Raw genomic sequence first — 15,166 nt, forward strand, 5'->3', positions numbered from 1 at the left:
CCCCGCCGCTGCGCCCCGCGCTCCGGACCCCGGGCCCCCGCGGCCGGGACAAAGCCATGAAGCCGGCGCTGCTGGAAGTGATGAGGATGAGCAGGATCTGCCGGATGGTGCTGGCCACTTGCTTGGGCTCCTTCATCCTGGTCATCTTCTATTTCCAAAGTATGTTGCACCCAGGTAGGGGGCGCGATCGCCTGGTTTTGTTGGATGTTTCCTTCTCCGCGCGCGCTCCGCCTGCCTCGGCCTCCTCCAGCCTCGCCTCTCCGCCTCCGCCGGCCGCTCCGGGTCCCGGGACGGGTCAGGGTCGGGGTCTCAGTCGGGGTCGGGGTCGGTTAAGGGGATGGGGATGAGGACTGGGGCGCCCTGCTCGTTCTCCAGCGCCGGGCTGAGGAGGGGACCCGGAGGGGCCGAGGGCTTTTCTCCTTCTCCTTTTTCTTTCTTTTTTCTTTGTGTCCCTCGCCGGGGTGCGAGGTGGCGGGGAGACGTGGAGCTCGCGCTTCGAGGAGCAGCGAACTCCGACCCCGCGGGTGGGAAGTGCCGTCCCCGCGGGCCGCGACGCCGGGCGCCCACGTGTCGCGCGGAGCAGGTGGGGAGCGGTCCCGGCCCTGCCCGCCCGGCTCCGGGCTTTTGCAGAGCACCCCAGGATGCACCCCGCAGCGACCCTGCGGCCGGCTTCCCGGGGGCCGCCCCCCGCCACCCCGACCCCGAGCTGGGACTCGAGCTCCCTGTTCGCGCACCGGCCACCGCAGGATGAGGAAAGTTTGGCCGGTACCGGGCTGACCGGCAGGTCGATCCCCTCTTCCTGGGCTCGGAGCACCCCCCCCTCAACCGCCCGCCCGGGCCACGTGGGAACAATCCCCGGGCTCCGACCCAGATCCCCGGGTGGCTAGGCAGAGTCCTGCGTCTGAAATAGGGCTGAGGAGAGGGACGAGGGCAGAAGGAAAGTTTGGGATCTGGGAGCGAGGGGCGCCCTGGAGCGCCCTCGCCGCGGGGAGAACCGGCCCAGCAGCAGCCGGGGTCCCTGGGTCGCCCTCCCCCTCCTCGCAGCGGACCTCCCCCGGGCCACGTTGGCAGCGAAATCCATTTCTGACGCCCCCGAGTTCCCTTTCTCGCAGCAATAATTAGCTTTTCTAATTGCAAGGAGGAGGGAGGTGGAAGCGTTTCCTTCCAGAGATATGGGGTCGGCGTTTTGCATCTCGGCGCCCCTTCTCTCCGCGTGTGCCTAACGCCCGCAGACGCAGCCGCGAGCCTTCCAGCCGCGTCTGGAGGGATGGCACGCGGAACGCTCCTCTCCGCATCCAGCAGGCCCGGCTGCGGCTGCCGGATTCCTTGACAGCCGGGCACACAAGGGCCGCTCTGCCCTGCGGGCCCTGGAGCCCTGCAGGCGGCCACGCCGCGGCTTCGGTCCCGATGACCACATGGAACCTCGCGGCGTCCCAGCCAGCCCTATAAAAGATGGCTTTTTGTTCGCAGCTGGGTATTTTTAGTTCCATGTCAGCAAACTGGAGCGGTGTTGTTTCCTCACCCAAACCTGTGGTTGTGGAACTTCTAAGGGGATTTAAAAATGGACCTGGCTTGCCTCTCCGCAGCCGGGCGGTGGTTGCAGCAGCCAGGACAGACAGGCACGTCAGGGAGCCAGGTCCCCAGGGGGGCCGAAGACCAGGCCAGCCTCTGGAAGACAGGTGGTGCACGCATAATGGAGCTCAGGCAGCGGAGACAAAGAGCCCCGGGCGCTGCTGTGGCTCTGGAGATGTGTCCAGACCTATTCAGGTTTGGCTGGGACAGGGCCTGCCAGGTAACTGCAGAAATCCCCAGGACAGGAATGAATGTCCACCTGCAGCAGGAATGCCTTTAGCTTTGCTGTATCTGCGAATGGTCCTGTGAAATTGCCCTTTTGTGGACCCCCGTGGGAGGGTTAGGAGGTAACTTCGTAGCCACACGCACTGCCAGGAAAACTTGCGACTGGTAATTGGCACTTTGCTAGAATTTCCAGCTCTCCTTAGGATATTGCCTCGGGAGTGGCTCTCTGGTTGGTCTTTTCAGTCTCCATTTGGAACCGGTTAGGTCCTCTTTCCTCCCTCCTCCCTTCCCTTTCCTTCTTTCTGTGGTCCTCTTTCCTCCCAAGAAATGGCATTTGTTTAGTATTCACACTTCTAAAGGATGATTTTCTGATGTTTTTTTCCCGCAGGACACAGTAAATCCTACTTCCAAAACATTCTGTTGAATGTGGAATTGCAGCTAGTTCAATGGAAAGGTCTTCCTTATTTGAAATTGCACAGAGTTCCACAGAAACTATGCAGTAGTAGATCATTATTAGATGAGACGTAAAATATGCTTTGAAAGCCACATTAAACATTTTCTTTCTGGCTCGTCTTGTTACATTGTTGACAGCTGATGTTAAATAATTTTTCCTACTGTTAAGAGTTCTCTTTTTCTTTCTTTCCTCTGTACTTGGGATTTGTACACAGGTTCTTTGCCCTGAGTTACATCCGCAACCCTTTTTTTTTATTTTCTGTTTTGAGAAAGGGTTTTGCTAAGTCAGTCCCTCAGCTGCCCAGGCTGGGTTTAAGCTTACCGTCTTCCTGCCTCAGCCTCCTGGGGTGCTGGAAGTAGGGTTTGCGCTGTCGTACCTGAATTTCTTTAAAAGTTATTCACAGCAGTATTGCTGTGAGCCTTGTGGTAAAGAGAGCTGATCCTTTAGCCTGGCCCTGCAATCTGTCCAGGTCAACCTGGGAGAGGCAGAAGGGACTGCTGTTGCTAAAAATTTGGAGTCCTCTGGCCACAGTTATGGACCTCCATCTGGGATGGACTCCAGGCTTCACTGGTGGCTGGCGAGGAAGAGGAGGGAGAGACAAAGGGGGAAGACAGCGGGGAGGGCTGGGCTCTTCCCTGGGATTCTAATCTGGGGCCATTGTCTTTGGGGCTTTCTAACTCGCAGGCTTGGGTAATTTGTGAATTTGAGCAATTGGCTGTGCATTACGCCACTGAGAGTTTAGCAACCGCTGGCCTTGTCAGTTAAGCAGTTTTCTTTAGAAGTCTTTGACCTCTGAGTGGATAGTCTTGAAGAATTTTTTAGGGCAAGGACCGGGCTTTAGGCTCCCCTGGAATGCAGATGCCGTGCACATGCCCGGCGCATAGTATGTGCTCTGTATGACACTCGCTGGCTGAGGGCATGTGGCTGCTAAAGCCTGCAGTAGAGCCGTCTCCAGGTTTCAGGAAGGTGGCTGCCCGCCTTGCCCAGAACTCATGGTCAGTACTCTCGGCTGGTGGCGGGCTCGCTTCCTGCCTTCCTAGACCCTAGGTCCCTTGAGACGCGGACAGACAGTAGCTCTCTCATCATGGCCCGAAGGTGCCCTGGAGGCCTGCCCTCATTCAGCTGTGACCTACAGAAATCTGCCTGCAGGACAAACCTGCAGGCCCCTGCGACTCCTGAGTGAGATCAGTTGCATACCTGTGGCTTCTCTGCGTGTCTGAGTCCCTGTGTAAATGCACCCTGCAAAAATTCATCCCCTGGCATCAAAATGTCTTGCATACCTGCTGCCGGTCGACAGCAGCGGCTGCTTTGATGGAGCTGTGATGCCGGCAGAGCGGAGGCCCCTGGGCTGCATCTGTGCTGAGCGGGAGGAGCGCGCTGAACCTTCCTGTGGCTTTTGTGTGAGATCCTCTGTTTGGAGAAGAGAAATCTCCCAAGGAGAAGCCCTCCCCCGCCTCTTTTGCAGCATGTTTATTTTCACTATCACTGAGCACTCTGAGAGATTGTAGCCTGTGTGCACCTTTCCGGGTCACCCCCTTGAAGCTTCGCTTTAAGCTCAGGGTGAGCATAGTATGTGCTCATTTTAGAAATTTTGAGCTGGGCAGTAGAGAAACAGCCCTCTGTCGTTCTGTCCCTCAAACCACTGGCACTTCTTTCTCTGTATTATACAGCGTGTTTACAGGGTGGGCATCACGGTGTCTGAACTCTGAAATGCTCCCGAATCTGCACAGTTTAGAGCACAGACGCGATACCGCAAGTGGAAAATCCCACACCTGGCCCGGCGTCATGGGTCGTAGTCAGAACGGGTTTGTGGCAGAGCCCTTGTGCGTGCACACCCCAGGGACACCTCCCCAGGACGGCAAAACACAGAGCAAAACAGAAACCCAGTGAAGATTCGTTGCAAATACTGTGCCTCCCCCCCCCTCCCCCCGCAAAAAAAACTGTGCAAAATCACCTTCAGGCTGTGTATAAGGTACATCGGACAGTGGGACTGAATTTCCTTTTAGACTCGGGGTTCATATATATATATATGTAAAAAGTAGTTGATCGCATACACATTCTCTGTCTTGTTCAATGAAATATGTTTTAGGCAAATATGTCATTATGGCAACTAAAGTTTAGAGGCAGAGCATTTAACCACAGCCATGCATGCATTCATTCATTCATTGTCTTTTTGAGACAGGGTCTTGCTCTGTAGTCTAGGCTGACCTTGAACTCACTTGCTAGCCCAGGCTGGCCTCAGAGTCACAGTGATCCTCCTGCCTCAGCCTCCTGAGTGCTGGGGTTACAGAATCACAGCCATTGAAATTTATAGACCTGTGTGTGTCTGCACCCACTCCACCTCCTTGCAGGATGCCAGATCAGTGTCTTTCTTTGTTGCTGTTGTTGCACAAATGTAATGTTACACTGGAGAATCTTTCCGCTTATATGGGGTGGCCCGGAATTACCCTAACACTTAGTGCGTGCTCCTGGATTACCTATATGGAATTTCCCTTGCAAAGGGGTCGGAGGGGCGACCTGCTAGGATCCCCACATCAGCGTTAACTGACTGAAGGGGGCGCTGCTCTAGGTCTGGTTGTGATGCTGCGCCTCCAAGGGCATCCTGATAGCGGCGCCGAGATGAGCAGACTCCTGTGGGCAGTTTCCCTTGGCGTTAGAGCCCCCTGCACTCCGGCGGGAACCCCCTCTTTCCTTGCCTTCTGAGCTAAAGGGGTGATCAGACACCCTAGAAAGGGTGGTTGGGGAATTATGCGCCCAAGGGCGAGGGGTAAGGGAATCCGTGCCCGGCAGAGACCACTGTAGTTCGTCAGATCACTTCGCTTGTGGCTTTATCAGCCCAGCCATTTAAAAACAGGAAATCAAAGGCTCACCCTGCAGGCCCCGCCCCTTCCCTTCCAGAAACCCCCGAGGGACTGAGCCGCCAGCAGAGACCTGGCCCGCGGGTCTCTGCTGAGGGCACACTCAGAAGAGCCCGAAGTCCCTCTGCTGCTCCTTTTCTTATATTTTAATTTTTTCTTCTCTTGAATCTTGCCCCCCGCATCTTTAATGGGTTTTCTTTTGTTTTGGTTTGGTTTTTTGGAGACAGGGTCTTGCTGTGTAGTTCAGGCTGGTCTTGAACTCATTAAGACCCTCCTGCCTCAGCCTCCTGAGTGCTGGGATTACAGACACAGGCCACCCATGCCCAGTGGGCACCCTATCTTTATAAGAAGTCAAAGGAAAGGCTGTTGTTCCTAGGAGATCCCAGAACAAGCTGATCTGCCCATTAAGATGCCCTGGAACTTACAAAAATCTGATGTTTCTTAGCTCCAGTGAGATCGGAACTTAAGAGCAGAGTGTCCCTCCCTGGCGCTGTTGGGGGGCAGAGGGTACACGCACATCCGCTGCCCCTGAGGGGCAAAGAGCTGAGGTGGGCGTGGGACAAGGGTGGGGGTGAGGAGCAGGGCCGGCCGTGGGCTCTCTGGTGCGCACTTTCATGCTTATCTTTGGGCAGTTGACTGCAGTGGAGGTCAGCATGTACATTCAGTCCCCAGCTCTGCATGAGCCCGCCTTGCTTTCAGTTTTAACGCAGTAGTGCGCAAGTCACGAGGAGATTTGAGAGCTTCCTCCCCACCCCTTTTTGTTTGTGTGTTTTATTTTGAGTCAGGGTCTTGCTAATGTGCTAAGGTGCCCGGGCTGAGCTCAAACTTGCAGTTGTCCTACCTCAGCCTCCTGAATAGCTGGGATGACAGGCGTGCCTGGTTGAGAACAATTTCAACTGAGTGTAGGGAATTTTTTTAAATCTCCGGGTATAATCCATGGAATAAAAACATCCATCAACAGCCCTGGGTTTATGCAGGCACTCGATGAAAATACAAGATGAAATGGACCGATGGTTAGGAGTGGAAGACGTGGGTCTCAGTCTGGGTCTGCTTGACCTGTCCTCATGGGCAGTTGTGTTTTATGACGCCCATGCTGTGATCAATGGCGTCTTCCCACCGCACAGACCTTTAATGAATAGTCTTTTTCTTTCTCAGAGTGACGTAAAACAGCAGTGTTCCTGCCCGGGGATGCTGCTGAGGCCACCTCTGTAAGTCCTGAAGGTGCGTTTTGTAAACCGTGCACCTTGGAACCGCAGGACGGGGGTGAGGAAAGGTCCTGGGAGGAACCCCGAAACCCCTGGTTGCCATGGTCCCCTGCATCCTGGGGCCGTCGCAGCGTGTGGGCCTCTCCCGCTGTCCCACGCGGCCTGACCCCGTCCTCAGAGCCATGGGGCGTGTGGCTGGCCTCTGCTGTGGATGAACTTCGAGTCGGAACAGGAAGGGGAGGAAAGAAGGTCCTGAACCCCGGGCTTCCGCGTGGAAGTGCCAGGAAAACTAGATGAGCGTTTGTGTGCTTGCCCTTCTCCCCCTTTGGCTTCAGCAGGGCTGAGATGGGCGTGGTGTCGGGTGAACCTGGCCCACAGGGCTTGGGAAGCACTTAAAGATAAAGTGAGCACGTGTTGAAGGCCGCTTTGCAGCCCCGCCCACTGCGGCCCAGCCTGGTGGCTGTGACAGCTGGAAAGCTGCTGGTGCGACCCTGTCTCCCAGCCCTCTCTGTTCCGTCTGCAGTGGCTCAGGGCTGAAGCAGTAAGCAGGCCTGGTAGTTAAGCCGAAGGGAACTTCCTGCAGGGAGCTGGTGAAGGTGTTGGGGTCTGGAGGCCTGGGCTCCAGGAGCGACGCCGGCTGTGTAATATTCTGTAAGTGAGGGTTCAGTGACACTGCTCAAAAAGCCTGACTCGCCGGGGCGTCCGCTGCCTCTCAGACAATGTCTGGAAATATTTACTGAGTTCAAGAACAAGCCAGGCATGGTAGTGCATGTGTGTAATCCCAGCATGCTGGGAGGCTGAGGCAGGAGGATCAAAAATCTAAGCCCAGCCTGGATCATTTAGTAATTTAGTGAGACCCTGCTTCTTTTTTTTTTTTTTTTTTTCTGGCACTGGGAATTAAACTCACGACCTTGTGCTTGCCAGGGAGGCGCTGTGCCGCTAAGCTAAATCCCCAGCCCAAAACCCTGTTTGAAAATACAAAATAAAAAAGGGCCGGGGGTGTAGCTCAGTGAAAACCTGGATTTCAGTCCCCCGTATTGCAAAAAGAAAATCAAAATAAAATCACAACGAAAGAAAACAAAAATGATAAACCTGTGGCAAAGCTGGAGAGGCCCTGGGGCTGCTGAGTGAATCCTGCTGTCCATCCCGAGCGCCAGCAGCAGGCTGGCCTCAAACTCACAGTGACGCTCCTGCCTCAGCCTCCCCAGGTCTGGGATTAGAGGTGTGTGTCACCACGCCTAGCTACATTCTTCTGTTAATTGCGTTTCATTCTTCCCAGGCCCCTTTGAGGTCCGGTGTTCCCTGGACTTTGGAGCCCAGGTCTAGACGTCTTTCAGTGTTTGAGTGCCGGTTGCACCTGCGAGTGTGAGTGCTGGGCGGGAGCACAGATTAACCCGGCAGTAGTGGTGGATGAGTCTGGCTTTAGGTAAGCGGCAGAGAAGGGCAGAGGGATGCGGACGGAGACAGGAGCCTGTTGAGCCAGCCGGAGTCCTCCTCCTCTCTGGCGTGTGTGGATTCTTCCAAGCTTTGGGAGAAGAAACCAGGAAGTGGAGTGGCCTGGACCGGCCCTCGCTGGGAGCGGTTCACTTCCAAGACGCCCCAGAGGGGCCGCATGTCCCTGAAGGCAGCCACCTGACGTCACATGGCTACCCCGGCGCATTGCACCTTTGGCGTCTTTGCCCAGTCACCCACCACCGTGAGGAAAGCGCAGAATTCGGAGTCCTGAGAGCCGCTCTGGGCGATCGCTACCCACGTTGCCCAGGAGACATGCTGGACGTGCTTGTTGTAGATGCTGGGGACACACGGGGACACACAGGGACACATGGGGACACACGGGGACACACAGGGACACACAGGGACACACAGGGACACACGGGGACCCACAGGGACACACGGGGACACACGGGCACACACGGGGGCACACAGACACACGGAGACACACGGGGACACACAGAGACACACGGGGACACACGGGGACACACGGGGACACACGGAGCACATGGCGACTCACGGGGACTCACGGGGACAGGTCAGACCGAAGTCCGTGGCTTCACGGGACAGCCGGGCTGGTGGGCAGACAGGAGCAAATGTGTGAGTCGTTTATGAAATGTGTCCTCGGCCTTGACTGTGTATCGCTCCTCCAGGGCTTTGACGGCGCGCGGTGACTGTCACCCTCTCACAAGCACGAGACTCTCACCGGCTGTGGTGGCGCACGCCTGCAGTCCCCGCATTCCGGGAGGCTGAGGCAGAAGAATTGCAAGTCCAGGCCCGGCCCGGACAACTTAGTGAGCTGTGTCTCAAATGAAATGTAAAAAAGGGCTGCGGTTGGCTCCAGGCAAAGGGCCCAGGTCCAGTCCTCTGTGCTGGGGAGAGCACGGGAGAGGAGCTGGTGGCATTAGGATGACCCTGCGGCCCCGGGGCTTTGTGTCCAGGTGTCTTAGTGGGTTCACGCCTCACACCCTGCAGCAATCCGTCAGCACTAGTGGAACCCAGGGCCGGGCCCGCTTTGTCTAACAGGGTCACCCGGAGGCCCGGAGCTTCCGGAGCAGGACCTCACAGCGCCGGGACAGGTGCCTGCATGTTGTCACAGCGGGGAGTGACCCATGGACAGAGGAGAGAGGACAAGGGACACAGCGGGACTCGCAGCAACTGCTCCTGTGGGCGTGGGCTGCCGAGGCCAAGAGCGAGTCGATGTGGAATTGCAGGGAAAGTGCCACTGAAGTGGCGCGCATTGCCGCTATGGGCACTTCGGGGCAGAGCTGCGTCCTCAGCCCTTTTACAGTGTTTCTTTGTTTTGAGGCAGGGTCTCTATAAGCTGCTAAGTTGCATAGGCCGGGCTCAAACTTGCCCTCCTCCTGCCTCAGCCTCCCAGCGTGCTGGCTTTACAGGCATGTGCCCGCGGCTGGCTTCTCCCTGAGACGCACCCTTCCTGTCCTCGGGACACTGTGCCTTGGGTTCCGCTGAGCCCGGGCAGTTTGGGCCGGCTCGCCTGTGTGTCTGCACTGAGACTGGCAGACCCCGGGACAGTCGGCCGGGTGCCCCAGCCCGGCCTCTACCATGGCCAGCGCTCAGCTCTGCGCTCGGCTCTGCGGCTGCGGCCCTGTGGAAAGGCAGAGTTTATTTGCAGGCGAGAAGTCGGCCGTGTGGTTTCATGCTGAATGCAAAGACCATGGCTCCTTCCCCATGTTACGCACGGGATCCCCCTTGGCTTCCCGTGGGCTTGGAAAATAAAACAACACGGGGCACCGCAGTCCGGTTCTGAGGTGAACTCGGAGGAGAAGCTGTCGCTTCCACACCGCAAGGCTCCGTGTGCTAAGGACAAGGACAGAGCCCACCGGCCTGGTCCCCGTGCTCCCTCCCGGAGACCCGTGTGGTGCTGGGAGGACTCGGCGGGGTCTGCACAGAGCTTGGTCTGCCCCACTCCTTAGCCGCAGCTGTCGCGGGGCTTCCTGTGGGTGGCTGAGCTCCCAGCTACGCGGGCGGCTGAGGCAGGAGGATGAGTTGGAGGCCAGTCTGGGTAACGAGGCCAGGCGGGGTCTCAGCGTAAATTGAAAGGAAGGGCCGGGCCTGTAGCGCAGAGTGCTTGCCTGGTGTGCGTGATGTCCGGACTCATTTCCCCGGACTGCAAAGGAGGAGGGAAGGAGCGAAGGAAGAAAGGAAAAAGTTGATTCTGTAACCCTGATTTGGGCTGGACCTAAAGGGAAGGAAGAGAGAAAGGAAGGAAGGAAGGAAGAGAGAAACAAAGAAAGAAAGGAAAAGGAAAGAGTCTTTTACTCTGATCTGGGCGGGGCCCCATGACCTTCAGCCCGAGCCCAAGGTCATGTGCTGGGCTTCGTGCTCCCTGGAAGCCGAGGCTCTCAATTCCTTCCAAGGCGAGAAGTCACCGTCCCTTCCCGCACACAGCACACAGCTGTCCCTCCACCTCCCAACTGCGGATTAATTTTAGGCCACTGCTTCTCGGCTGCGTCGGTTTCCCCTCCTCCCTCTGCAGGGCACTCGTGGCAACATCTGGGCACCACCAGGGCCAGGGCCAGCTGCTGGGACCCAGGGGTGGAGGCTGGGGACACCGCTGTCTCCCACCGCGTGGCTCCGGCTGCTTGCGGAGTCCGATTCCGAGGCGTTCCTGCTGGGAGCCTGCGTGCTAGGGGGCAGTCACCGCGTTTGACTCCTCCCGCTGCCGGGCCGGGGGACAGCGGGGGAAACCGAGGCAGGGACCCTCCAGGAGCTCGGCTGGCTGGGAAGTGGGAACAGGATCGGACTGGGTTCTGACCGATGCCAAAGATGGTATCGCGTGGCCTGGCCCCTGGCTCTTGGTGTCGATTACTGAGGTCGGGTGGTGATCCTTTCATCAGGACTCCATCAGGAGAGCACGGAGCTGAGCCCCTTCTCTTCTTACCCGGCACGCTGTCCCCGAGGAGCTCGGCCCCCGGGGACCGGCACCAGCGCGGTGTTCAGATCACTGTCGCCTCTTGTCACTCGGTTGTGTCCCGAGGTCAGAGTGCGCTTCCAGACTCCACTTCCTGTGCTCCCTCCCCGCGGGACCCCGCCCTACCCGCCCTCCCACTCAGAAGGAGGGCCAGCGGCCTCCTCCGCCCCAAAGTCCTTTCGGGACTAGGGCAGTGGCACCCCAACATCTAGCATGCCTGGTGCGCAGCGGCCTCCAGGGAGCGTTTGGGAAAGGATGTGCATCCACAGTAGTCGCGTCCACGAGAGTCGGCACGAAAGAAAGCCCGCTGACGGGGATACAGGCGTGAGGTGTGGCTGCGATTCGATTTTTAATTTGATTCTATGGCGAGCTGTTGTTTAAGAGAACCAAGAACAACTGTCTTTTTCTGTACTAGGGATGGAACCCAGGACTTTCACATGGAGCTACACCCCTACCCTTAGCCCCCAACCCCTTTTAAGTTTTAAGACTGAGCTCCTTAAGTTGTTAATTTCCCAGGCAAGGATCTAACTTGGGATCCTCCTGCCTCAGGCTCCCAAGTGCTAGGATGACAGATGTGCACCAGCATGGCTGGCAAAAACAACCTTTTCGATGGCATAGCACCCGAAAGGGAACGTCAGGGCAGGGGCTGGCAGTCACGGAGCTGGGACCACTGTAGCGAAGTGAGTGTCCCAGGGCGGGACGGGCTGACCCCGTGGGCAGCAGGAGTGCGCGGCCAACTGCCGACAGAACCATAGGAAGACGTCAAAAGGGGCAAGTGGAATTAATATCTGAACTGTTCAACCAGTAATCAGCATGGACATCATTGTAAAGATGACTGTAGTGTTTTGTTTTATTTTTTTGTCTTTTTGAGACAGGGTCTCGTTGTGCAGTTCATGCTGGCCTTGAGCTCACTGTGTAGCCCAGGCTGTTCTCGAACTCACAGTGATCCTCCTGCCTCAGCCTCCTGAGTGCTGGGATTACAGGTGTGCACCACCACGCCCAGCCCAGTGATTTAAGTTTTGTTGGTTCTTTTTTTTTTTTGTCTTTTTGAGACAGGGTCTCACTATGCAGTTCAAGCTGGCCTTGAGCTCACTGTCTAGCCCAGGCTGGCTTCAACTTATATTGATCCTCCTGCATCAGCCTCCCGGGTGCTGGGATTACAGGTGTGTGCCACCACACCTGGCTTGTTTTGTTGGTTCTAAGTCTTCCAAAGCCCACTGTAACATTTTACGCTTACAAGATGTCTCAGTTCACATGGCCATGTACCAGCCACGCAGTGACCACACTCAGCTGGGACCACATGTGGCTGCCCTGGTGGGTAGGTGCACCAGAGGACCGAGGTGCTGGATGGATGTCTGGGTCATGGGGGCCCCAGGAGGAGGATGATGTAGTGGTTATGATACAGGGCGTATGATACCGGGATGACACAGGACTGCTACATAATGTAAGGAAGATGTTATAACTCCCAACCTGCCAGATGTCCGGCTTGCCCAGTTGTTATTCTCTGAAATCAAAGAGAGTTCCAGGAACAACGGAGGTTAAGAGTGGGAAGAATTTATTGAGAGAAAGACAGCTTCTGTCTGAGAGATGGGGAGGGTGGCCTGGGAAGTGGGTTGCTCACGGACCCAGCTCTGGAGGGTGTTTTATTGAGCAAAGGCACGAGGTGAGGCGGGTTGAAGGTGGGTTCAAGGCGGGACAGAACTGTCATCAACCAATAAGATTGCAGGTATGGGCGCTTCGGTAACACCAATGATCCAATGGGAAGTCTCAAGGAGGTGGGACAAAACTATGGTCAACCACCAAGACTGTGAGTGTAGTTGCTCTGGTAATATTGATTAAATCAGGATCAGACGGGGAAGCAGGCCGCACAGCAAGCGCATGGGGACAGACAGGGCTGTCCTGGAAGGGGTGGGCCAAGGAGGCTGGCCCCGACCCCAAGGTGACTGATGGGTGTTTAGGGTATCAGTCTCTGCTGTTGATCCCCAGGGAAGTGTGTGGGTGTAACCGGCCCTCTGCCCGGCCTTCAGTGGGGGTTACCTAGTTCCCCTGCTGTATTCCTTCCGGGGGTTTCTCCCCGCGTGCGTTCTGATTCATTTGCAGAGACGAAGTCACCTGACGTCCACTGTAGTGTGTCTTGCTTTTGCCCCTCACCTCTGAACCATGGCGCTTTCCTCCCGTGATTCGTTTTTGTGCCACACTCACCCACCGTGTGGACCTGCTTTAATGCGGTCGTTCTCTTTTGTTGCAATTTTCGTTTTCTTGAGACAGGGTCTCGCTACACAGCCCAGGCTGGCCTCGAGATTGTGGCGATCCTCCTGCCTCAGCCTCCTGAGCGCTGGGATCAGTTTTTCTTGCATGAAGGGTCAGGAGAGGAATTGAGGGCGGGATGACCGTGGGAGGAGACTCCCAGTAGTTGGAGCCCCGTTGAGCTCTGACAGCACAGCTAGCTGCCCTTGACCATGTCCCCGCTCCTCACCGCCTTGACTGTGCGGCAGCCCAGCGCCTGACCAGCGGCCTGTGGCCAGCACAGGTGGTCTCAGTTCACTTCCGGCCTGCAGGGGACTCTGGCTTCTGCGGCCTGGCTGCCTCCGCCCTCGGACCTGCTGAGCTCCTGCTTGGGTCACGTGCATGAGCCCAGGGGTGGGGACTTTGAGGGGCCGCTGAGGCGGGAACAGAGCTGCTCAGCCCCAGAGTTCTCTACCCCTGGGCTCCTGAGGCGGGGCGTGGCGCGGCGCCAGGCGGCTGGATCCTCTGCGTGGCTGGAGCCAGGGATACCCCTGCCGCGGCTGTTTTCCGTCCGGGTGCCAAGTCCTGTGCCTGGATCCGCGCTGTTCTCCTTGTCAGGGGGAACTCAGATGTTCTGGAATTAACCCGAGCCCCCTCTTATCAGCGGTAGGACTGGGGCTTCCTGGCCCTTTGGGTGCTGTGCTGAGTCCCTCCTTCTGTCTGCAGGGTCTGAGAGGAACCGAGTGTGGGGACTCTGAGATCCCAACCCCCGGCTGGAACAGCAGGTGGCCTGGTGGGCGTGATAGGTCAGGAGGTGGCTCGGGTCCCAGGTGAGGACACAGTGACCCCAGGACCCCACCTCTGCCTGACCTTGACCTCAGCCCTCCCGACCTCCCAAGTGAAGCAGTGAGCTCGCTCTCTCAGGCAGCGCAGGGCAGGGGCTGTCCGAGCCCGCAGACAGACAAGGACGTCCCAGGCGGGGCCGGGGCTCCACATCCCAGTCAGAGCCACAGCCCTCAACGGGGTTACAGCCACCTGCTAGTCCTCGGTCCTCGGTCCTCGGTCCTCGGTCCTCGGTCCTGGGAGGGGCGTGAGGGCCTCAGATGGGCCGCTCTGAGGAGGGCGAAACCAGCCAGTGCCACCAGGGCGCTCTCTGTCAAGGTTGCTCTGGGGTGTGGGGGAGCAGCCCCCCCACAGGATGTGGAAATGAGGGGTGAAAAACAAAACCCAGCGAGTCACAGCGGGCGCGCGCACGCACACGCCCCGGACGGCTATCCGGACACCCCTCTACCTGTAACCAGGGTAGGCGCGGATGTTTTTTAACTCAACCATTCTCTTGCACACTTAAGAACTTTTTGTCCCTTTCCCAAAAAGCCCTGATAAACATTTATGGACAAAAATCTTTCATCTGGCATCATTTGAGGTCACAACGGAGAGCGCCCGCCGTGTCGAGGAGGCTGCAGGGTCCCTCCCTCCAGCGGCAGCCTGGGGGCGGGGGAGGGGCACGTGTCCCCCAGATGCACGTGCAGCCCCGGGGCCTCGCTTCCAGGATGGCCCCGGTTTGCGTCCGGTTCTGGAGTGGACACCGTCCCAGCCCCTGCCCCCGGTCCTGTCCGGCCTGACTTCCTAGCGGCCGCGGATGGGGGAGGTGAGACCGCGGATGGGGGAGGTGAGACCGGATCTAAAATAGCCGGCGGCGACGTTTCCTGCCGGCTCGGATGCGGTCAATTAGCCGTGCTATCTGTGAGCAGGCCCAGCGCCTGCTGTCCGCGCGGTGTCCGGGCGTCCGGGGCACAGATCCGCATCCTGGGGATCGCGGAGCCCCGGGAGCTGCGCCCAAGGCCTGTAGCCCTCGGAGCGGGGGTTGGAGCTGCCTGTAGCCTGCAGCAGAAGCCAGCGGTTTCCACTGCTTGGGGGTCGCTGGGCCAGAGTGTCTCTGGGCGCTTCTGGGAGGCGTGCACCCGTTTTGTCTATTTTAGGACAGTGCTGGTTGGTGAGGGACTCTTTAAACTGGAAATGACGAGGTGGAAGGAAACAAAAAAATCAGTGTGCTGGGTGTGGTGGCGCACGCCTGTAATCCCAGCACTCGGAAAGTTGAAGCAGGAGGATCATTGTGAGTTCGAGGCCAGCCTGGGCTGCAAAGTGAGCTCAAGGCCAGCCTGAACTGCACAGCGAGACCCTGTCTTAGAAAAGACAAAAA

At 57.6% G+C, this 15,166-nt stretch overlaps 1 protein-coding gene across 2 annotated transcripts in view; it reads left to right on the forward strand.

Annotated features, from left to right (window-relative positions):
• Chst11 (carbohydrate (chondroitin 4) sulfotransferase 11) overlaps positions 1-15,166 on the forward strand; it is a gene marked incomplete at its 5' end in the record, with an annotated part of 149,085 nt that continues 133,919 nt past the window's right edge. The window contains 1 exon segment of one of the 2 annotated variants that reach the window (XM_005374594.2): positions 1-174. In XM_005374594.2, the coding sequence (XP_005374651.1) occupies positions 57-174 (118 nt within the window). 2 annotated transcript variants of the gene reach the window in all.

The sequence above is a fragment of the Chinchilla lanigera genome, unplaced genomic scaffold (genome assembly GCF_000276665.1).
Source record: "Chinchilla lanigera isolate Chin_1 unplaced genomic scaffold, ChiLan1.0 scaffold00004, whole genome shotgun sequence".
Taxonomy (NCBI): domain Eukaryota; kingdom Metazoa; phylum Chordata; class Mammalia; order Rodentia; family Chinchillidae; genus Chinchilla; species Chinchilla lanigera.